Source organism: Hermetia illucens, chromosome 6, assembly GCF_905115235.1.
Source record: "Hermetia illucens chromosome 6, iHerIll2.2.curated.20191125, whole genome shotgun sequence".
In the NCBI taxonomy this organism is placed as follows: domain Eukaryota; kingdom Metazoa; phylum Arthropoda; class Insecta; order Diptera; family Stratiomyidae; genus Hermetia; species Hermetia illucens.
In genome coordinates, this window is record NC_051854.1 from 28,023,885 (window position 1) to 28,049,155 (window position 25,271).

Here is a 25,271-nt window from a genome sequence, read left to right on the forward strand (position 1 = left end):
ACTAGGGGCTGTGCTAGTGATTTGTTTTCCTCCCTTTTCAGCGGTCTTCCACGAGTTTCACTGGTATATGGTGCAGAAGTTCCTGCATCTTTTTTATGCAATATTTGATATCTGTAGAAACATTTCACTGCGCGATTGTAGCAGCCTTCATTTCCTATAAGATGGCCCCACAGTTCTTGAGTAGCTCTTCTTATCTATGGGTCCATCTTTACCGGTGAGATGATTTGCGTTTCTGTCTAGTTGCTGAGTTCATCAATTTTTCTTGCTGGAGGTCGGAGCTTACCATCTTTTCTCCTGGCCCTTTTTCCGACCCTGCGCTCTATTGCGTTTCTTCTTGTGGCTACCAGAATACATATCGTTCACAGTGCTGCTCCCTTTCTCACCACTAGTCTACTTCCCGACTGGGGCAATGGACCTTTCTATTTTTCAACTTTTCAATAGGCGACCGTCGTAACTTCGCGCTTATTGCAAAGGGATTTATAGTAGAATCCCCCAGTTTAGTTTCAAGCAAGAGTAAGTGTGGTATATTGCCGCTCCTTTTAAAACTTTCGGTAATGCCCGCTTGTTCTAACGTAACTATTGATGTTATTGTAGTTGCCATTGTATTATGGGTCCTACCTGCAAGCGACTGCCTCCGCTAGACAGTGCAGTCACCTTAAATGATCCATGATACAAACCCTCATGGGATCAGGCACTGGTCAGGAGTCCATCTCAACTGAATCTGGGCTGCGAACTATTGGGCTTCTACTGACCGGCAAGAAACATCTAATCAAATCGACTATATCGCAATCAGGGATAAATTTAGCAGTTGTCTTCTGAACATGCGTAACAAAAGAAGTTCTGTTGTCTTCGAAAAAAACCGTCATTTAAGAGTCGCTTACTTTCGTTTGTGTGTTGCTATTTTGTCCCAAATTCTCAACCAGCCGTCTCCACTAATTTACTGTCATTCAACAATGGAAAACACGCAAATTCTGCTTAACCCGTCCAAGAATATTGATAAGCACTGCATCAAAATTGCCTGGGTCTTTGTGTGGATTAAATTTTTGGCTACGTTTCAAGACATACCTGATTCTGGACAGATCCCAAAAAGATGTCGCATAACCCAGCTGATTATAGAAATATGGAGGCCGAACTCTGTTGCGCTGTTGAGGGAAACAGAATCTGCTCGTAATAGCAACGATTTTGTCACGTTATACCACAACACGAAAGAGCTTCGACCGCCCGAATTTTACAGCGCAACTTGACTCTTGAACAGGGGAGATGAAGGAAAGAAGATAGGTCATCAGTGTAGAGCAATCAAGGGAGGAACGGAAATAAGAAATTGAAAATTAAAAATTATTGGGATCTCATCACGGAAAAGCAAAAAGAACGAAGAATACAGCCATCAAGCCATGTAGTAATGAACTAAAAAAATTAAATGCAAGAAATTTAAAAAAATCGAAGACGGAGAATTAATACAGTAGGCGAAAAAGGTAATGAAGTCAAATAAATCATTATAGTAGACCAGGGCTTTGCAAAATCATGTTTGATGTTCAATTAAAAGCGTTCCGGAGGACCATCCGGACTGGATCCCACATTGTTAATGGAGAGTTCGACTAAGCAAGGGATACCAGCAAATACGAAGCGAACGGGTGAAAAGTTATACACCGAGAAAAAAAATCGCAACGTAAATCACAAGATAGTTGAGACAAGAGGTTACTGGGGCCAGGGCTGTACGAAACCGCGAATATGAAGAGAAAGAAAAGTTCAAACATTTTCTGTTTCAATGCGACTTTGGTACTGGCCAAATATTCCTTTCGCGACTTAATCATCGAAGCCTACAATGAAATGAGCAAAATCAGGAACATTTTCCTTGCTGTAAATTTTAGATGAGAATTCTATTTAATCGGGTTATATAAGAGTGCAGACATTCGGGAGAAAAAAATCCTAATCGAGCAGATAGGATGATATTAAACGTACTGAGCCACCAAAATTAGTCGTTCAAAAGTTAGATTTGGTAGACTTATGCACATGGGAGCTGAGTACAGCAATCTGAGTATAAAATTTAAGAGCTGCTTAATAAGAAATCCTTTTGATAAAGAAACGACAGTAGGAAGTCTGATTTTTTACTAATATTCTGTAAGTATATTTCTAACTAGCATCTATACCAACTTTCAGGTTGATTCCTGTTAAAATTCAATAGCCAAACAGCGGGCTTCTGAATTTAAACAAGTCGGAATACCGGAAGCTCGCGCTTCGGGTATAAAGGTTTTGTGTTCATCTTATGTAAGAAATTTCAACGCACATTTTTCTATCCGTATATAGCAACAAACCCAACATATTCCTTCATATTTTTCCAAACTACGCTCACCCTAAACAAACAAACTGCCTATTTCCGAATACTGTACACATATATGCACGTATAGAAATTGATTGTACCCATATTTCCGATTTACTTCTTATATCTATCTGAATAGGCACTACCCACAAAGTTCATTAGCACGCATATACTATATACCTACATACACAGTTGATATTCATATACAAATGACTAAAAAACTAAAACAAAATAATTCTTTGGGACCCCATTCATGAGAACTCATTTGGTTGTGGTATTGACGAATTGATATGTGATGATGACGTCATGCAGTCATGCATGAAGAGTGCGCGAAATTCACAAAAAATGGGAAAGTTTTACCCCCTATAACTTTGTCAATAATAGTTGGATTTTCTTCAAACTTGATCATACTGTGCACTATGTTCTTCATTATATGCGTGCCAAATTTTGTACTTCTGGGATGAACATAAGGGGGGGTGCCGGGTAAATTTCTAAAATGTGGAAATATACTATTATTAACTTTATTTGTGCAGATATCGGAACCGGATATATTTTGAGGCCTAGATTTCGTAGAGATGCACTACTGTGATTTTTTTCAGATTTTTCGGTTGGATAGGTTCTGAGAACGAGACCTGTTACACTTTTTGGGGGTCATATTTTGAGCCCTGACTCCCCTATGTTTCACCCGATATCAAATATTGAACCAGTTTCGAAAAGTACTGAGACCTTTCATTTGATACCCCACATGGCTACATTTTATGAAAAAAAATTTTGCACCCTCCTTTCACATGTATGGGGAGCCCCCCTTAAACTTAACACAAAATGGCGTCAGTTGCTGCATGTAAAGGGAACGGCAGATTACATACTCCTACCAATTTTCGTGACAATCGGTTCAGCCGTTTCCGAATAAATCGAGTGTGACAGACAGACAGACAGACGGACAGACAGACGGACAGACAGACATCGAATCGATTCTAATAAGGTTTTGTTTCACACAAAACCTTAAAAAGGTCGCAAGAGCGCTGACGACATATCAAGTTTAGGACGCCCTGTTGAGGTCGCAATTGTCGAAATGATTAAAAAAAATCATCAAATCGTGAGAACCGCATATTTGAAGCAAATGCAAGAGGGATAAGCCTATAACTACCAGAAGACGTCTTCATATAGCAGCAACGCAAACTGTTCTGCTATACGGTGCAGAGGTAAGAGCTGAAGCCATTGGCAAGGTAGTGTATCGTGAGCCCCTTTCCCATGTGCAAAGACATGAAGCTTTGTGAGTGGCTTCTGCATATCGCACTGTTTCAAAACTGATTATGATGGTGATCGCAGGAATGAGCCACACGGAACATAAAGCCATCTATGACAGTAAAATAGACTTAATCGAAAGCAAGTTGCTCTGCAATGGAATGGTGGACTAATGGTGCAGAAGGTGGGACTTTATGCAGACACCATTGTCAGAAACATGCTGAGGAACGCTGGTAGATGAGGTCGTGCTGTGCATTACTTCCGGGATCTTCTTGCTGTGCCCCCACAATGATGATTAGAAGAAGTATTATTTAAAAGAATTGTTTGTCCTCAACGATAAGAAACGCTGTAAATTTCGATGGAGTGGCATTCCATGCCGATTTGCCCCTGTTTAAATCTCCCACTTCTCACTGCGAAGTCCCGCAGTGTATCAAATGCAACTGGGAAAAACTGCAGCAACCCTATTGTCTATCTGTCCTTGCCTACACAGCAAGTAATAATGAATTTTTAGCGAAAACTAAAATAAAATAGGGCAGGACATCACCTTTGTCGATCATTTCTTGGTGCTTCGGGCCGCATCTGATCCAGCGACCTATCGGTAGAAAAGAGTGGCTGGAATGACCCACTTTCCTCAGATAACTCATCGTTCGAAAACGTTCAGGGATGAATGGCAAACCTAAAAAATCCACCGTGGCTAAATTTCTCATCTGACCTCTCACATGTCAAGGTACATGGATTTTTAAGCGCATCAGACTTCAATGGCTGCAGAACTGGACCTTATCAGAAATAAATCTGTTTTGTGCAAAAACTCGAGTTACTCCTCTTAAACATCTCACTATTCCATGAGTGCAATTATCTATCGCATTGCTCCTCGCCAAACTTACCTTACGTATGCAAAAGGCTCTCAACTTGATCGACATGACAGTTACTTTGTGGACAGATTCATGAGTCACCCTAGCATGGATTAATAGGGATCCCATACGTTCTCACTTCGCAGTCGTGCCAGTACACGCCCGAGCGCTAAGATAGTGGTATCAAATAAAACTTGAAAAAATTGCAGCAAGGTTATCAAGGTCTATTCGTCTTTACCGATACAACAAGTTAGCGAGTTCCTTTTTGCAATTTTCTCTGAGTATATTTTAAAAGTGACTATAGATGTATGAAGATTAAATTCAAATCCCTCCCTCCTTCCACAATTTAAAACTCTTGAAACGGTTACACAATTCTAGAAGCTCACTAAAAATTACATGTTTGACGTTAAAACCGTGTTCCCAACAATTTACTAAAAAAAAGTTAATACCACGCCCTCGTAAATCTTCACCTTTTATCCAAAAATTGATTTAAATATCATAAAATATATTGACAAAACCCCTAGAATTGCGTTTTTCGCAAAACCCTATACAATATATTCACATCAACTTTCTGCCAGATGCGGGCACTTCGTAGTTTATATAGATGAACTGTTTTAATAGGCAGTACTCACACTCGTCCAAAAATATACTCAAGTCAAATTTCACCCTACAAACAAAAAAATATATGTAACATCACTCACACTGCTCTATATCCTTCTTCCGGCGAGACGGTTAGTTCATGTGGATCACAAAGGTCAACATCGCCATTTCGTACGACTAAACGATGTGAATGTGGCATTGGTGTCAACGAGTCTGTTTGATATAAACTGCAAACGATTACAGCTTTTCCATTATAGCCACGCAGTTCAACTGTTGGGTAGGTTTTCTTTGACTTCTCCGTACGACACCCCATTAAGGAGCCATGGGTACCATGCATTTCAGATTTGTATCGGAATCGAAATTTTTCCACAGGCTCTTCTATGATGACTAATTCCACGCCATTATTCGGTATCTTCCCTGTGCCATCGAACGCTAGAATTTGAAGGAAATTGTGTTACAATTTTTAAATGCTTAGATATTTTCAATTATAATTACCATTTATAGTGAATGCATTAACTTGGCGATTATCTAAATCGTAAAGTATTTGGGGACCGTTCATTGTTAAGTGGGAAGTTTCGTTAGCTAGATCACTTCCCTGCGACATTGGAGAGCCTAGCATTCCTGAACTTATCGATGAGCCGGGGGAAGGCGTCCCAGAATAACCACTGTACCCACTATCTGAAAAATCCAAAACGACAAAAATGTAGTTCACGAACATGAATCTGATAAAACTATAATCAGCATTTTCTAGAATTTGAATGAAGGCATAACATTAGGGGCATCCCCGAAAACACTAACTTATGAAAGTATCAAGAATTCTTGTGTAATTGTGTGCACATGTATCGCAAACCACTGGTACTCAATTGAGAGTAATGTGGTTGAATAACCCAGTTTCATTATTCGTTCTCTTCGGGTGTACTATGAGCTAACATTGGCTGAAAATGAAATTTAAGATTTGCACATTAAGCAAGTGTATGTAAGTGGTCAAGATTGAATTCCAGGAATAAATGCTTATACACAAGCACACTTCCTAGTTATCAGCGATAAAACGCTTGCAAGTATACAGTCAACCACACTAATATTCAGTCACGCAGTCCAGAAGATATGAATGCAGCAAATAGAAGGAAATAAAGCTTTGCAATTATTTTTCCATTATAATATAAAGAGGAAACCTCCAGAAAACATATATCCCAAACAGAACCAGTTGGGAAACTGGAAGCTGGATGCTTCAATTTCATTGATTTTTTATGTAAAAATATTTGGGTCCCCGATGGTTACATTTGTATATAACTCAAAGTGTATATACGTTGAATATATACCATATTCATATTCCATGACGTACTGACATTTTATCTCTTAGGGAGTAATAATTTAACCCGAAGGAGACAAACCTTGGCCTACTATACGTTCGTTAATAATGATAAGATTTCCACCAAACTTTCCAGAATGCTACTTCACATTAACAACTTTATTTGCAGTTTCCATAATATAATGGTGTCCGGATAGCTGAGTGGTTAGAGCGCAAGGCTGTCATACGGAAGGTCGCGGTTCAAATCTCACTGGTGGCAGTGGAATTTGTATCGTGATTTGACGTCGGATACCAGTCGACTCAGCTGTGAATGAGTACCTGAGTCAAATAAGGGTAATAATCTCGGGCGAGCGCAATGCTGACCACATTGCCTCCTAGTGTACCGTTACGGTCTTGAATGAAGTGCTCTAACACACTTCAAGGCCCTGATCCAACATGGATTGTTGCGCCAACGATTATTATTATTATAATATAATGGCATATTATTATTAACTTTATTTGAGCATATATTATAAGAAAGACTATTTCGGAGCCTACATACCATGTACATGGACCAACATAATTTTTTTCAAATTTTTTGGTTGGGTAGTTTCTAAAAATGGCCCTTGAAACTGCTTCGGAAAATACTAATAGAAACTTTCTATTGAATACCCCACATGGCTATACTCGATGAAAAAAACATTCACCCCTCTTTTGTGCGTATGAGTTTAACGTTCAGCAATATAATTCACCGCATGCATGGATTCACAATACCAATCTTTTTACCGAATTCGTGTGAATAGGAGTAACCGTTTCTAAGTGCATGTGACAGATAGCAAACCGATTTTAATAAGGTTTTGTTGAAAACAAAAGGGGTGAGGAAAATTAGATTCTTCTTATATGGGACTTTATTCGCGCAAAATTGATAAGCTCAAGCTGCTACAACTCTGATACTAACAGCCGGATTTCCACAAAATTTGGCAGAATAATACAGAATACTGTCTTCTATGCCAATTCTATGGTATTTCTAGGACGAATTTAAAATGGGTTTTCCGGTCGGTTTCCGAAAAAGCAGATATCGGAGTGGGATATATTTTGAGGCCTAGATTTCATATAAACGCATCACCCCGAATTTGTTGAGTTTTTTGGGTTGGGTAGTTTCTGAAAATGAAACCTGTCTCACTTTAAGTTTACACAGTTTCACCCCAACTCACACATTTTACAATTTATATAAAAACTAAAATCTACTTGTGAAAGTAGTAATTGAGGCCTTTCATTTGATACACGGGCAGATAAATTAGAAAATTTTTTACATCTCCCTTTTGCATGTATGTAGCCTCCTTTAAACTGCATAAATTTACGTCACTCCGTGTATGCATGGGATTTCATAGTTTCCATATGTAGTGTCAATCGGGGTAGCCGTTTTGGAGAAACTGCGTGTGACAAACAGACAGTGAATCGATTTTAATAAGGTTTTGTTTTACACAAAAGCTTTAAAAATGTATCACAGCCACGATACAAAGAACACAACAAGTCGGAATTGGAGCCCCACATTTGGTCAGTGGAACATGAAAACTCACATTTCTAAGAAGGGGCAAAAAAAGAGCACATCAGCACCAGTACCTGTATATCTAAGAGGCAGTATCCACACTAAATAAGGCTTGCGAGTTTTTTGGAGAAGCTTTTCCATACACACCATAGACCATACACATCTAGCAGTATTTTCATGAGATTTAGTGACTATAATGTCCAGAGATAAGATTCCCCAATACATTTCAAATCCGGGCCATTATAACCGAGTGTCGAGCGCGCTGTGTTTAGGATCATTGTCCTAATGAAGCCTGGTTGTAAATTTTGTTTTAAGAGCTCAACATATGATGGAGCACTCATTGTTCCTTCGATAAATTGTAAACTCCTGATCCCTCTTCCTCTTCTCGTGTATTGCATTTGGATGTTCCCGAACTTTTTGTTTTTCGTCAGAACCAAAAACATTGAATTTAGATCCGACGGTGAACAACACTTGATTTCAGAACCGCTCTTCCGCATGCAGATACCTCCTGGTGAAATGAAGAGTCTACGACAAGTAGGTCTTAAATAGTACCCTATCTTTTTGATCACTGGCACTATTTCAGGCAAAACCACTTTGCCAGTTTAGGAACACTTAGTTTTAGATTGGTGCTTATTTGTCGCCTAATAAATCGTAGAACGTAAGCGTCCAATATCTATGGATTTCCTTTTTGTGGAATGCTGTCGACCCCTGTTCCTCTTGGTACCGGCAATAAATGTCATTTACAGTATTTCTTCATAAATTCAATAATCGGTCTGTCTCACTATCCGATACATCGCTCTTTCAAATCACCAGTCTGCGGGTATAAAAGGAGGCATTTTTCGTTTCAGTACACTCGCACTTTTGTATTACCGCTAAACAACTGCCAACCGTGCGGGGGCTGTGACGCTTTTCTGTTTTTTTTTATGGATGCATGGATTTTGGAGGTTTCCATTTGTGATATTTTGTAAGAAATTACGAATTAACCTTTATTTCCTTTGACGTGATTGAATATTTCTGTAGCTGACTGTGGTTCTTTCTGGTTAGAATTATGTAAACTCGATTATAAAACACAACATATCACGTTCTCTAGAATGTACTTCTAGACATAATCTGAAGAACAATATTCCTCCCTTGGTAAATTGATAACATACAATTTACAGGGCATAGCGAAAGTTTCTTTTTTGGATAACAAGTACAAATCTTATTCATTCAAATATTTTAAAGGAAAGAGTTTTGTTTTTTTTTGCCATTCACGGATATATATTAAACTCAAATAAAATATACAATTTTTTACTCTCTCTTCGTTAATAACAGCTCAATCGTTCGATTATGGAAAAAGAAAGATACTTCAACAGAATGTTCAAATTACCGCCCATGAACCGGTTGCTCCAGAGGTAGAGGGTTGAGCGAAGCGCTGACAACTCTTTTTCGGAAAATATCAACTTTTCCAGGAACCCAGGATTCAGCCTCGGGTTTGACGGATCAAACGACAACGACTTCGTCAACGTAAAATGGACAGCTCTTTTGAGCCTTGGAATGTGCGATCCCTTTTTCGAAAGGGTTTACTGTCGTAGCCTCTCCAGGAAGTATCCCGTTACAGCACTAGCATCCTTGAGGTCCAAGAAACAAAATGGTTCGGGAGCGAAATAGATGATTGTGGACTTTACACAATATTTACCAGCGACAAAAAGCGAGGACAACAACACATATAGGCAGTCGGTAACTGATTTCAAACCGATCAATGAACAAATCTGCTTAAATCGCTTCAAGTTCAAGTTTTTAAATGTATGGTGTATCACCTGCCATGCAGGACAAAGGACAAAAATGATGTCATTAAAAAAGAATTCTACACCCAACTGGACAGAATTTTTGACAGGTTGTCCTCCAATAACATTAAAGTATTATTGGGAGACGTTGAAATTGAAATTGAGCAACGCGGTCTTTGGATCGAGATAATTGGAGGCGATGAATCCGGGAGACTAAGGCTCAATTTGGGCCGTAGCGCCATCAAAGATCCGGTTATTGCCCCATATTATGAAGATTGTTGAACATATTTTTGACAATTGCATTCGCAACATCGTTCAAATAACTGGAAATCAAGCAGAGTTTGCCAAGAACTGCGGAATTACTGATGCAATAAACGCCGCGCGGTTACTATTGAGAAACACCGTGAGAAACATCGCCCTCTTTACATTGCAATTCTGGATATAGAGAAGTCAGGACGACGCTCTACATATTGTGTATTTATTCCCTAAATACGATAAGGCAGATTGGCTCAGCTGTCGAAACCTTTTCCTACAAAAAAGACTGCAGTGGATCCAAGATAATACCAACCACGAGTGGGCTAGAGTAATTTTCAGACCCCAATGGAATAGCTGTCAACCAAAACCGAAACAGTGGCAGTTTGTGATTGCTAATTCGAAAAGGTGGGGTGGATTCTTAGTTGTTCGTTAGGAGTTCACATGTCTTGGGCTTGATGACGACTTGCGCCAGGATGGATCTAATCTATAATAAATATCAATTATTTTCAATTTACGGTTTTTCAAAATTTAATGAGAAAATGTCGATAGGGAAGTTTAAGAATCATCCTCTTCATATCTACATTAATTCTTTTTGCCTGTTTAAGTTTCAGATAACGCTCTATAATCTGAGTGAGGATTTTCTCCCTTCATTTATTCCATTTGTAGAAAAAATTGTCAACTTATTTACACAGTGATGAACGTGAAAGAGCAAAAAATTAATCGCATCAAAATAGCGGAAAACGGACTCCAGGGGGGAACCACCACAATTTACTTCTGTGCAAGTATCCAACAATCAGCCATTTTTATTCAAGAAAGATAATGCACTTATGCTAGAAGTTACATTAGTCATATTAAATCTCGACATGGCGATAGGAATTTTTAAAGAACTAACCTTATCAGCAGAAGCTCTTCTGACAAAAAAACAAACAAATTACGCCACTGTTTGTCCTCTGTAAAGTGAAGAATCCACAATTTTTTTTTTTTAGTTTTTTGAGCCACACACACCACATATTTATTTCTTTCCAAATTAATCAAATAATGCACTACACATAAAAATAAATCCACGAAACCGGGCATTCGGGGAAGAGGCCAAACAATTCATAAAAACGGTTGATTATAAGATTTTTTAAATTATTTGACGGTTGGGAGACGTATATGCCTGCAACAATCGCGTTTTTGTAATCAAAATATGCTTAATACCAGATTTCCTCAAATGTTGATCCTCAGATCAGAAGACAACGATTTATGTTCACTGTGCGTTTGAGGTAAGAACAGAGAGTATACATTGCAGTCATCTTGCACACACTTTTCGCAGCAGCACTAATATCCTTATTCTATCACAGATGTCAAACACGAGGATAATTATTAACGAACTCTCCAATCTCGTAATCTTTCTTATGAAACTCGCAAGCTCTGACTGTAGTTAAATACAAACGGTTCAATTGAAATTCCTTGCTTTTTTTATGTCTATCAATAAAGACAACTTCCACATCTGAACATCGAAGGGGGAAGGGGAACGAAATTTATCTCAAGAGATGGACGTCTGATTCTTAACTGACATTGAAAACTAAACTCCCGCCATTATACAATATGTACAATACACGTTCCTATGCTTACCTTGAAGACTTCGATAGCGCTATCCCCTTTCATACAGTCGTTGGTATATAAATTGGGTTTCTTTTAAAAAAGCAAAATTTTAGCCCTTTCATGGGTGATAAAGCTTGAAATTTTCTTCTTTTATAAGCAAGGCCCCAAAGAAATGGCTATGTAAAAGAGTGAATAAAATCAGGCCCAAGAAATTTAAAATGATAGAGAATGAAATTTCGTACGTGCGCACATAAATTAGGTTGAGGAGGAAACATATGATGATCGTTAATTAGAAATTAAAAAATCAAAAATTAAACCGGATTTAAAATTAAAAAGGATACGATTTTCCCAAGATATATTTCTGGCAATCCCAGAAATGGAGTGAATTTTTAGGTGGTAATCTTTAGTTGGTCAAAATATGCATACGAAGAGGATAGGTAATTTAGTGAGCCTGTTTTGGATTGCCGGTCCATTCAACAATAATGTAGCTACAACGGAAAATTCTACTATACTGACCGGGTGGGAATGCAGGTGGGTAGATTTGCAATGTGAAATACTATTGTATATGAGGATTCGCAATAACTTCGCCTTTCAAGGCAAGCCTTATTTGTCAGACATAATTCAATCTTGGTCATTCTTTACAAACAATTTCATCAGAATTTTGGAGAAAATATTAACAAAGATTGAATGTAAATGATGAAATAACTTTATTTCTTATTCGTTACTGATTTTTATTCTGATTTACTATACCGGTATATCATTAACAATTTGTCCCCTTCTTCAGCGCTATAAGTCTTTATTTCCATTTATTTACAAAAGGACCGCTATGGCAAATATTGTTGAACCAACACAAGACGTAAACGTATAGTTGTGCTTGGATTATAAGGAAAAATTGATTGATATACTCAGTATATAAGATATTCACGGGAAGCCAGTTTCTTGAAAATTCCTTTGTGATAGAGATGGGCAGGGAATTTATGTAACATCACAGACGTAATATTACCTTAAATTGTGATAATACATTATAATCACCGAGCGCACTTCAAACATTAAAATATCACTAAACAACAAATCGCTGCATCACCACTCAGTCGAGTGTTTTGTTGATATTGTTCTTGTATAAGCAAAGTTTTGTGATGTTCGTATGGATGTGATATCACATCACCGAGTAATATTGTAGTGTGATACACGATTTCTCCAGTACGGTGCGAATATAATAGTGTTATGATCCTATGCTTTCCTGGCTGACTCTGGCCTGAAAAAATGATTTCGGATTTATGTATGAATACCTAACTTCGGGCTAAGTGGATACTTTGCTTACATATAATACGTGTGCACCCATATAGAAAATAAGTGATAAGTAATGGTTAATAACGTTGGTGCCGGTGTGATATAGAATTATCAAACATCACCGAGTAATATGTGTTTAAGACATCATACCGTCCTTAGTAAACAAGTACTTTATATATATTCAGGGGGTTTCACATTCGCAAGAATCGTGGTTCATTGACTCCATTTCAGCTGGACGAGGTAAAATATGTATTGTTGACTGAGCTGAAAACATACAAAAAGGCACAAAAGCTTCGAGGATTGGAAAAGCGTTGACTTAAATATCAGGGGAACTAGTTTGAGAGAGGCAAAGTAGATATTAATGAATATATACAGGGAATGAAATTGAAATCCGGACACCGTCGTATAAAATACAAAAGTGTTCAGCATGGAGTTGAAAGGAGTTTTAGGTGCTTTGTTTTTTACAACAACGTAGCGTACAATTGAAATCCGTATAGAGCTATCATTTGATAGCTTTTCGCTAGTATTGTTTATTATACTTGCAAAAACTGATATTTCGGGAACCACTTGTTTCCTTTATCAGTGCTGTGTAGTACTAATGAAAAGCAAAAACCATTCTTAATTATTTTTTTTGTTGCATATGCTTCGGGAACAACTTGCACCCTTGCTCAGTGTTAGGTGTTGGGTAACAATTTCCGGAGATGACTCATATCCTTATTTTTTATAAAACCTAACGCTAAGTAGCCATAATTATTCCTCATTTTTATGTTTAGTATATCATTATAATATATTATTAGCTACTAAATTAAGTGAATCAACATCTAAATTTAATAGTCGTTTAGCAATTGCAGCTGACGCCTGTTTACATTCATTAATTGATTCATTCACCAATCTAGTAACCTGATTAAAGCTGAGCTGTTAATAACTATTAAGATTATACAAATCATAAAAATAAACTCTAACTAGAGTTAAGTTTAAGAAAATGATAAATAAACATATTAGTTCCCGAAGTACTAGTATATACAAAAATAAAAAAAAAAATCGAATAGCAACGGAGATGGAGTTTATTATTAAGAACTTAAGTAAACATGTGTGGTGGCTGTGAAATTTTACAGTTTGTTCGAAAAAAATGCAGAATACAGAAAAAAACGTTTGAAAACGTCCAAATGTGAGAGTAATCTTCTTGGTTCAAGAATAGCAGTTGGTTTACTGATAATAAACCTCTTTGGGAATGCCCCATATGTAGCTCATCCCCCCTATGTATCAGAATAACTCAAGATTTATTTTAAATTTAAAAAAGCGAGCTTGTAGACTGACACAGGCCCATGGAATAAATGGCAGGGTTGAGTATTTTTTTTTAGCTGGATGGTTCGCATTTTCATTGAGGATCAAAAAGTTCATATTTGGGATAAACCAGAAATTTTTTTTCTCCCATCATAATGACGTATTTGATTACAATTCTACTTTAGGTTGGCTATTTTTCACGAAATATATCATGGTACGTTACTTTATGTGCATGGCTTCGCTCCATGCAACTTATTTCCACTTTCGAGCAAGAAATAAAACATGAAAAGTCGCAGATGATGATTTTTTGGTGGATGTTGAAGCGAAACAAGCAATTGTCAGTTTTAACTCCTCTTTCGCATTAGAGCTTTGGTTTCTTTCAACATTTGTGTCCAACTAATTCGATTCAACGATCGCGTCCGCCAATTGTTTAGACCTAATGGTATGTCAGCATTGACTGCGTCTTCCCAACCTTTTCTTATTTTTTTGAATATTCTTACATCATCCTGCAGGTGACTACTCCAGTGGAATTTTTATATTTTTGTGTCATGAGCAAGAATTTTGGCTAATCGTCAATTTCGTACAGCACGTTGTTTTATCTTATGCGTTATTCATCTCTAAAGCGAACTGCTTCCAACATTCTACGTGGGACCGTCATTTAAGATTTTTACGCTGTCATAGCATTACACATTTCTGATCCAATTCCTGTAGATACGTAATTCCGTATTTCACTTTAAAATGGGAAGAACCTATTATATAGATATTTAACCGCTCTATCCTGAAAGTAATGCAAACATCGAGGAGTGAAAACAAATCTGTCGAAATAAGAAAAGGATCGAAACTGTGGTGCAAACAATGCAACCTTCCCCAGTTTTTTATGCAGAACAATATCAACAACACAATGATCGCCCTAACAAGTCTTTGGATCATTCGCCTACTGCATCAGAGTGCCACCACTAGGGAGGTTTTACTTGGTTTCGATTTGGCCGACAGAGTTCTGCCCCGTCTTCCTCATTGCCACCTCAGTGCACCTGATATTTTGACAGAAAGCTTAGCCACAAGGAAAGTGTGTGCGACGGTAAGGCCAAGCGAAAACTCGTTGACAGAAATGTGTAGATTCGGAGCGGTGCTACTGTAAAAAGTTCGAATCGTTTGTATTATCCTCACGAAATTCAATCCTACCACTTTCAGAACAGACTATATATTTGTGCTTATATGGATATTTCGTAAACCAGTTGCTCCCTTCTTCAGTGCTTATTACCATCTTAATTAGCCTCCATTTATATTGGACAACTGTCCAAATACTTTAATCACAGGGCAATTGGCAATTCTGGTATTTTTATTGGATGAATGAGTAATCATTTTTAAATTAGGAGTCACGTCGCAGTGTTCGCAACGCCGCTATTAATTTTTCTCCTTTCGTTAGAGCCTGGAGGTGTTTAGACTTTCCAGGATGTCCGTATTCCTCGAACCGTGCGTAGCATTTGGTAGTGATTGTTGTTCACCATATATTTGGCTACCGATAATTTGATTTCACTTGCTATTTATTACTTTTTAAGGTTTTGTTAAAAAGAAAATCTTATTAAAATCGGTTCACTGTCTGTTTGTCACACGCACTTTTCTCAGAAACGACTGTCCCGATTGACAGGAAATTTGCTGGAAAAGTGAGAACTGTGAACCTCCAAATATGTAGTGAATTACATTGCACCATTAGTTTTTCAAAGGAAATACGCAGCATATTTCTAGTTTTGTCTTTATAGAAAATAGATCTTGTTTGAAAACTTCTTAAGTGTTTCCACTACTTTAGATCATCGTCTGATGCTATTTGTTACAAATTTTTTGTCCATGTTCTTTTGAGTCTGCCTAAAATATATACCCTTTTTACGTCTAATTGATTTGGCAAATTGTTTTATGCATTACTTCCGAATTGTCAAAATCTCGGCAGATACTGGATTCTACCTAATACTGGCACTAGGTGCCAAGCAGTTAGACTCGGACGATACTGCCTACTCAGGGGCTTTTGTAGTGGTGGTCGGTAATAAGTTTGTACGAAAATCGAGCATCTTTGCAGAATGATGTACTTCAGCGTCGTTTGGATCAGGCTGTGTGAAACTCCCATGAAATTTAGGTAAACCATACAGGACTTAGGTACAATACATCTGGCAGGAAATATTATGAAAATTGCAACCGCCTTCTCGGGACGTTAAAATTCTTTGATTTACCGAGCCAGTGGTTCATGGTTTACCTTTTTCTCCCACCTTTTTTCCCACAAGTTAAACAACATTGTGCCTGTTAATAAATGCCCCGAAACTACCATAGTGCAGACAGAAATCGGTTGTTCCATTCTTTCGACACCAAACCATACATTCTGTATTGGTAATTCTCCACCCGCCCTTTCATTAACTCCTTTTCTAACTTCAACACTCATTGATCTGCCCTTGGCCCGAGTTGACTTCCCTTGGAGGATCTAAAGATCAATTCTTCAAGTTAAGTGAAGTCTGTCTTATAAACAGCCGTATGCAAAGGACTCGTCTGTTCCTTCCGGTAAAAATAAATGGATACCGAACCAACTTGACGGTGATATACCGCGACATTATTCACATTTCTGCCTCCGATGTCATGAGGCACATTCATCTGGCTAACGGCAGAATTTAGGTGATGCCTTTGAAATTTGGACATAATAATAATGATGGTTAGCGCAACAGTCCAATTCGACCAGGGCTTTGAAGCGTGTTAGAGAACTTCATTCAAGACCGTAACGGTACACTGTCAGCATTGCACTCGCCTGTGATTATTACCCTGATTCGACTCAAGTACTCACTCAGAACTTAATTGACTGATATCCAACATCCAGATGAGATACAAATCCCTCTGTTACTAGTGAGATTCAAACTGTGACCTCCTGCTACGACAACGCAGAACTATCTGGACATTTGAACATAGGAGTCCGTATCCGATACTGGACGTCTACAAGATCGGTCTTCGTCCAAGGCAATATTCCAAATGCATACAATAGCCGAAACATTCGGTGCGCTTATTTTATTTTTCTCCGAGAGATGTGTTTTTAGCCCCAACTTCACACGTCGCATAAATTCGGCCACCAGACTATCCTTCAAATCACCAACTCGAGTCTGGGTTCCTTGCAGAATTCCTAGGTGCGTTTTTAGTACTAGGTTTACACGTGGCAGAAATTCGGTAAGCAGGACATCTTTCAAATCACCACGAATGAACATGTCTACTATGCATAACAGATTTTTAAGATGGTCATCAGTATCAGCATACAACTTGTGATTATCTAAATATATTATGTATAGTATATCAAGGCTATTCCCTCTAGAATCATTCAGTAGCCATGAAAGGGGATTTTTTTATTAAATTTTTCTCTTGTGGTCCTGCTTTGCTATTTTAATCAAACCAATCGGGTTTTTTGTTCATGGTATCAAATTTCGCCTTCAGAAATATTTTTGATTATGTTTTCAATTTTGCTCAAATTATTGTTGATAGACTCATCTCAGCTGCCTTTTTTCTGTGAACTGAAGATTGTGATTTTCGCAAAGTAATAATCCGACTCACGGTTAGCATATCAAAACGTGTGAACATCGAGTATCTTTGTTGCCTATAATTTTTGGATCTATACGTGGTCTACTCATTTAAAGGCTTAGCCATATCAAGTTATTTTGTATAATACAAAGGTATGATTCAACAACCATACACTTCCCAGAGAAACTATTCGTACACTTCAATATTCCATTTTTAAGTTAATTAAAAATACTAAAATAAATAAATGAAATAATTTTGTTAATTTATCTAATACCACCGGAATTTTTACTCTATTTTTGGTATGTTTTCCAAACTTTATGCTATCACAATATTTTTTTTAGCGAAAATGTGACGCATGACGAAACTTTACTAGCAAAAATTATTCGTACGTATACACTTCGGGGAACCCCACGCTTATTTTACTATGTAAAAGTATGTCAAAGTTGCATATAAGAACAAAATAATACAAAATTTGGTTGAATTAAGTTGATTGGACGCGGTGATAGTTTAATACGAAATCTAAGGCTAAGGGAAATTGGTTGTGTAGCACGTAGGAAACCGCACTCATCCGACATAAACTAAAAAAAAGGAGTAGAATTCTCTAATGATGGCATAAAGATGGTTCTAGAATTCTGGGAACGGGTCATGTTTTCCGATGAAAGTTCTGTTGCGTTGTAATAAAAGGAAAGAAGTTAGATGGTGGGAGAAGGGAACAACCTTTTTTTTTTTAAACAAAACCTCTTTCCAACGGTTAAGCAAGAGGGAAATGATATTATAAATTGGGGAGTGTAAAGGAGCTAAAGGAATTGGAAAATTGATATTTATAGAATCCATAATGGAACACGGATTATTGGTGAAACAAGTCGTACGCACCTATAGAAGGCTGCTTCCTTGTTTATATTTCGACCACGTGACATAACAACAAATTACAATACAATTTGCTTTGTTAGAAGGACCCAGTGCGTGGAGAAGGAATGGGGTTAATGATATATTATAGCATCGCAATTTTGTATTCTTTAAGTAAATAGCATTCAAATAGTTTAAGGTTGGTTCTTTCACTATGTACGATTTTCATTAGCTGATGGCATTGTTCCGGGCTACACGTACGGGGAAATTCTTAGACAGATATATGTATCAACTGAACCCCATTACTAAGAGATAGATCACTTCACATAGATTGATAATTTCCATTGTACTTTTACTACTATGGTAAATCTCAGGTCTCAAGTTGTGATTCAATTCCAACTATATTATACTTTTAATTGCCAAGTATTGTGAAGGACACAATCCAGGAATCTAGATTAAACCATAGAAACTAATTGGCACAAAAAAATTTGAGAAAAGCCATAACAAATCCAAAAATTCCAATCTAGATCCATGAAAGCTTCGACACAGTATCCACTATCAGAAATAGTCCATGTCCTGGAACAAGAACATGATAGGGAAGCAGAAAGACCAACTCAACCAGCTCACAAACAATACATACAACATCCTGCTTCTACTTCTAAAATTAAATTCATATTTATCAACATTTCTTGGAATCAACGAATCAATTAGAACGTACTCATTACGAATACTCGAAAGTTTGAGCTACGCCCCAGCGATCACATTTTGCCTTTCCCTGGTTTCCCATCGTTTATTGCAGCTGCGCAATTCCAACGCAAGTTATCACTTTTTTTCTCGTTTTACATTCTCTTCTGCAACTAATGAACTCAACGATACACAGGCACTTTACAGAAAAGTAATTTTTTGATCAATCCAAATTTTCAGGTTATATTGCACTAGCGTCTGCAGAGTGACATTTCCCGGAATGATCACTTCCTTGTCAAAAAGGACAACGTACATCGGATTGCGCGGCTGCCGATGAGGACATTCGAATGTGTCCAAACTAAAACAATGCAATTTGCGTTACCATAAAAAAACTGGTTCTGCTGAGTATCCAGATCCAAAATTGACGTCGTCATCTTGACGAGTTTTCCTGCCAACACTTTTTCGATAAGCTCAGTAAAAACACAAAATTCACTTCTATTCAAAGTCTAAGTCGAAGACGAGACCAAGAAATCTAATCAGCACGCGTTACTCGGACCGCGGTCTAGTTACTAATAGCAGCGAGTGCAGCACCTACACCACTCGAAAACTTGCAGAATAATAACTTCTAGGCGCTTACCCATCTTGTGATTTTTCAGGAACCAACAAAAATAAAATCAATTTGATGATTTGTTCACAGAACAGCAATCTGTAATCAACAACAAGCTCGCTTCGGTATTTCCCCGTGAAATGGAAATACTTCTACACAATTACGACGTATCGCTGATGAGTAAACTCGCTTTTTTTGTTTGTATATTTTGCGTGGCCCCCGCATTCCTCCCTTTCTCTAGAAGCACCATGTTCGTGTTCCCAGCAATAGTAATCAATCTAGCATGTCCCAGAATTTAAAGTCCCACTACTTTCAATGTGATGTGGGATTGATTTCCAAATTTCGATTAGTAGTAAAGTTGTGTCCATTGTAGATTGTCTGAGAATGTTAAAAGGCTAGCGTTTTATCAATACGTGCCTCTCTGATTTTTTGCAGCGTTTCCTGAATTTTCAGCCACATCTCATGGCTAATTATAATTTTGAACTCTACCATCAGAAGAGGAGGAAATGCCAAAGAAACAGTAAACAGTAAACTCCGTTTAAAAATTGTGACAGTCAACTCCCTTTAAAAGATTGTGACTCCTCAAAAGGGTGCCACTTTTTTGTCAAATTTTAGGGTTTAATTTTGAACTCCATCCTCGAACGAAGACAGGAGAAGCGAGAAGTTCTTTGAAAAATCGCGGCAATCCTTAAAAGGTTATGGCCCTTCAAATGGATGGAGAGGAAGTTCCTTCCCCTTTTTCGTTGATAAGAACTCTTGGTGGTTACCCCGCAGTTACGGCGTCCTAAAAGTCTACTATTTTCATATCGTGCAGGCGAGAAAGGGATGGAGAAGTGGTGGAACGCCCTTCCTTTATATCTTGTTCCAGGTATAAAGGTTTTATGTTCATCTTGTGTGAGAAATACCCTATTCACGTTTGCCCATTCGCGTATACTGTTTCAATTCAAAATATTCGTTGATATACATATGTATTTCCAAACTCCGCCGCTCATATAAGTGTACTTTATATGATGATATCATACACGCCTTACAGTGCGATAAATTCACGTAAAATATACAATTTTAACCTTCTATAACTTTGTTAATAATAGTTGGATTATTGTCAAACTTCCCAAAATGATGCACTATATTATTACTTATAACCGTACTTCTAGTGTGAACTTAAGTGGATAAATTTCTATAATATAGTAATATGCTATTATTAACTTTATTTAAACAGATATTGGAATGTCAGGTTTTTCGGTTGGATAGGTTCTGAGAATGTGACCTGTTACACTTTTTGGGGCACACATTTTGAGCCCTCATCCCGCTATATTTCACCTGGTATCAAAAATATCATCAGCTTCGAAAAGTACTAATTGCCACGTTTCATGTATAGTGAGCGCCCCATTAAACCCAGTGAAAAATGATGTAACCCGTTGTATGTAAAGGGATTCAAAGATCACATCTTCTCATCAAATTTCGTGAGAATTCAGGTTCAGCCATTTCTGAGTAAATCGGGTGTGACAGACAGACGGATAGACAGACAACAAACCGATTCGAATAAGATTTTGTTTCACATAATTTCAAAACTAAAATTTTGGAAAATCATGAATTTATTACAGTGTATTCGCTGTTTGTGTTAAACAAAACATCGATAAAATGATTTCAGCGCCTGTCTGTCTTTTTCCGGAGATGGAAATCTTCCAAAGACACTGGTACATATGATCCAGCGTGTAGGATGTTTACCCACTAAAGCCATCCTCTAACTCCTGTCCTCTTTTCCGCGGAACCACTGCAAAGCATTACGACGCGAGGTGGACTTGGCTCTAACCTCTCCCTTCGGTCATTGTGAATTGAGAACAATGAAAGAAAACATGCTCCGGGTCCTCCGGAATACCGTCGCAAGTGGGACAATTAGTCTATTTATAAACCGTGTCGATCTTTGAGTATTGCATGTGGTATGCTATGGAGTTGCCCAAACTGGCGCAGCATGGAACAGTATAGAACTCACCATTCTAGCTATAAGCAACCACCAAATTTGGCATCATTCTTGCCATACTAACTCTGGACACTTTAGTGCAAACATAGTGTAAATGCTGCTTGGAATTCAGCCTCGTATCTGTCATCACTCCATGATATTTGATGATAAGCACCGCCTCTGTTTTGTCTTGCGCGAGTGCAAGAGCTGCATCTTTCCGCCACTTCTGAAGTGATTGCATCAGATCAATACAATTTCACACCTTTGAGATGCTTTGCAACAATAATCCATCGCGTAACCGACAATTGTGGCCTCGCTAACAGCTAGGATGTTCAGACCAGCCTCCCTCCCAATCGATTGTAAATTATTTGCTACAGCGCTTCTCCCATAGTGTCCAATAGACACATCGGTCTGTAGGAAGATGATTCACCAGGAGGCTTACCAGGTTTAGGCAACAACACTAGCCTTTGTTGTTTCCATATTTCAGGAGAGATCCCATCCACCAAGCACGCTTCAAACAACTACAAATATGTTTGGTCTCGACTTCTCGAGTCCCGGTGCTTTGGTGTCTCTCAGCCTACAGGAAACCTTCAATAGCGCTTTCGTTATTACGGGGGGTATTAGACTCACATGTAATTTGCTGAGCTGCCTGACCTTAATATTTTTTAACAACCTTATAATATAATAGATCAAAATCAAAATCTTTTTTGGAAATTTACTTCTATCTAAGACTTTGGCTGTCAGTATCACTCTGAAGGCATACTAAATGCACAAATATTACGAAACACGTACAAATGGGGCAAATGTCCACCCACACATTCTTATATAGGAAACACACAAAATCTTTCATATCTGAAGCGTCTAGCTCCCGGTTTCCCGACTTAGTACATTTGGTAAATGATAAATGGGATTGCATATTCTTTACAAAAGACAAAACAAACCCAATTCCTTAATAAGTGGATGTGGAACGCTGTAATAAGCACCTGCTTTTCAGGACTCCATTTCTATTTTGCTTTTCTGGAAATTTATCATAAGCAAACCTACTGCAATAGCAATGAATGCTATTAAAATCATAATTCTAGACCTCGCGAGCTTCTCGTTGAATTCACCATTTTTTTCGCCGCCTTCGTTAAAAGAAGCAGGTCGCATGAAAACGATATCAGCCTTAAAAGCCAAACCCAAGAAGTGTTTCATTAGTAAACTCGAGTCTCCCAAAACGATAAATTCTTGAAAAAATGGACTAAGATAAACAGATTTGGAAAAAACACACACACAATATTGCTCCCTACGAGCTTTCGCTTTTAATTGGGAAACCAAAAAAGCCTAATACAATTGGAGAACCTCCCGTCAAACCCTTTTACAAAATTTGAAGTCGCAAGAAGAAGCTCAGCCAAATTTCATTATATGATAACATCATTAAACATCGATTTGATCAGATGGATGTTGATGTAGATAGACAGCTTAAAATTAATATGGTTTGCCATTCATCCCTTGGTCGGGTATAGTGCATCAACGACGCATGCGCGCCATCGCCCCTCCTCTACTGTTCTGCGCCAGCTGCACTTAGGGGAACCCACTCGTTTGTCATTTAAGAGAGTCGGTTTTGCACCGCATGATGTATTCAACAATGTAATTGTGGCCCCTCCTTAATGTGCAACCTATCCATTGCCATTTCTGCCTTTCGATCATATCTCGTACGGGTGACAGGCTGGTGCGCTGTTCAAGTTCTTCGTTTGCATTGCATCAGGCCAACGTATTATACTTCGATGATACGGCGAAAAAAGGTTTTCACGAAATGTTAGAGCTTTCGAGTGACAGTGAAGGTCATTTTCCATGTGCTGTACTCATATAGCAATAAAGAGAAAATATTATCACAGAACAGTCTCAACTTAATCCTTGTGTTAAGTTAACTGAATTTCCAGATTTTAGAGACGGCAGTAAAGGCGGATCTAGTGCTATTAATACGTTGGAAGACATCCACTTTCCTGCCACCGTCGGCAGAAACTATGCTTCCTAGAAATACAAATTGAGCAACACCTTCGATACTCTGGTCATTAAAGCAGATACGGAAAGTGCGACGACCCGTCGAACTAAGAACCTTGGTTTTGTTGGTGTTTATCTTTAGTCCTACTCCACCTGCCTCTCATTTTAAAATCCACAGTGATTTGACACAATGATCATGACCCGATGAGAGAACAAACATATGTCATCACTGTGGTCGAGGTATTTGAGGAAATTTGCCGTAGTCCATTGAATTCCTTCACGTCCTCCAGGCAGGGCCGCATGAAGAAAGCCACCGATAACAAGAAGAAATAATATTGCTGATAAGATGCAACCCAGGCGGACTCTGATTTTGATCTCAAATTCTTTCTCGAAATCAATAAAGAGCAGGTGACCTAAAAATCTAAACTCCGTACACTACTCCACAATGATCTGTCAGGGGTTCGTCTGGTCAATGCAGGAGGATCGGCAGTAGAAACCAGCCTGCTCTCTGTGGATCAAATTTTCGAAATGTTCTTTGGTGCGTTCCAGGATTATTTTAGCTATTATATTTGCGACGGCAGGAAACACGTAGATACCCTTCCAATTGTCATATTCAAAACGAGTGCCTTTCTTCGGAATCCTGTTCTTCCACTCTCTGGAAAAGGTTTCGGTTTCGTGCGAGCGGAAGTACAAAAAACTCTGCAGGGAGAATGTCGAACCAAGCGGCTTTACTCCATTGATGGTCAAGGTGATTTCTCTTCTCTTGCTCACTGTGGATGAGGGAGTCGGCTGTTAATCGAAAGGTTTGCAACTACATGCAATTTCCTTCGTGATGCGATATACATTTTTGAAATCATTATGTTCTGTGGCATCTCCCGCTTCCTTAACCAGCGCAATAACAAATCCGTTTTTTTTTTCACGGCACGCACTGCGTCAAACTTCCCGAGATTTCGCACAGGCCGGAGTTGAAGCGTAGCGGTCCATTCATTGACCCGCTTCCACGATTCTGCAGTCAGTCAAATCTTATGCCGCCCTTCGGGACGTGGCCGACAACCTCCGCAGTACCCGAGAAAACATTTCTGATGGTGACCAAATGTTCATTGATATTCTCAGGCGGATTACTCAGGGTGTCTGCCGTTCGATCAGCAAGATAACTCGAATAATCAATGTGTGCGAAAAGCTTTAAGAAATTAAAACGTAACACCGTCTCCGTCGCTAGTAGTCATTATTTAATCAGCATATATCGATATTTCGGGAACAACTTGTTCCCTTTTTCAGTCCACGGGTGTATACACCCGTCAAACGACTCCTGAATCATACAAGAAGTCGATATTGAATTTGGAGGGTCACAGCTCTCCAAACCTGCAGGAAATGGCGGATACAATGTGTACGTTCACTACCGCTTGCGCTTGCGGTTTTTTTGGCACAAATCAAAGGTGTGTGTGGGAGATGAAGGGGCGGTGTGAAATCAACTTTATGAATGAACCTTGTCGATTTGGAAGGAACTTCGCCGATGTGGAATGTTTATTGTATATTGCAGGTGCACAAACGGGTGAGGTGAGTTGTACCTCGCTTGCACCTGAAATGTACAATGAACATTCCACGTCAGTGTTTCATTC

The 25,271-nt window shown here is 38.4% G+C and overlaps 1 protein-coding gene across 1 annotated transcript in view; it reads right to left on the minus strand.

Annotated features, from left to right (window-relative positions):
• Positions 1 to 19,725, minus strand: part of LOC119659057 — a 61,363-nt gene extending 41,638 nt beyond the window's left edge. The window contains exons 1-3 of the mRNA XM_038066966.1: positions 19,485 to 19,725; positions 5,509 to 5,691; positions 5,115 to 5,445 (exon numbers count right to left, since the gene is read on the minus strand). Coding sequence (XP_037922894.1) covers positions 5,115 to 5,445; positions 5,509 to 5,691; positions 19,485 to 19,536 — 566 coding nt within the window. The 5' untranslated portion in view covers positions 19,537 to 19,725. The remainder of the gene's footprint in view (positions 1 to 5,114; positions 5,446 to 5,508; positions 5,692 to 19,484) is intronic.
• Positions 19,726 to 25,271: the final 5,546 nt, after the last annotated feature.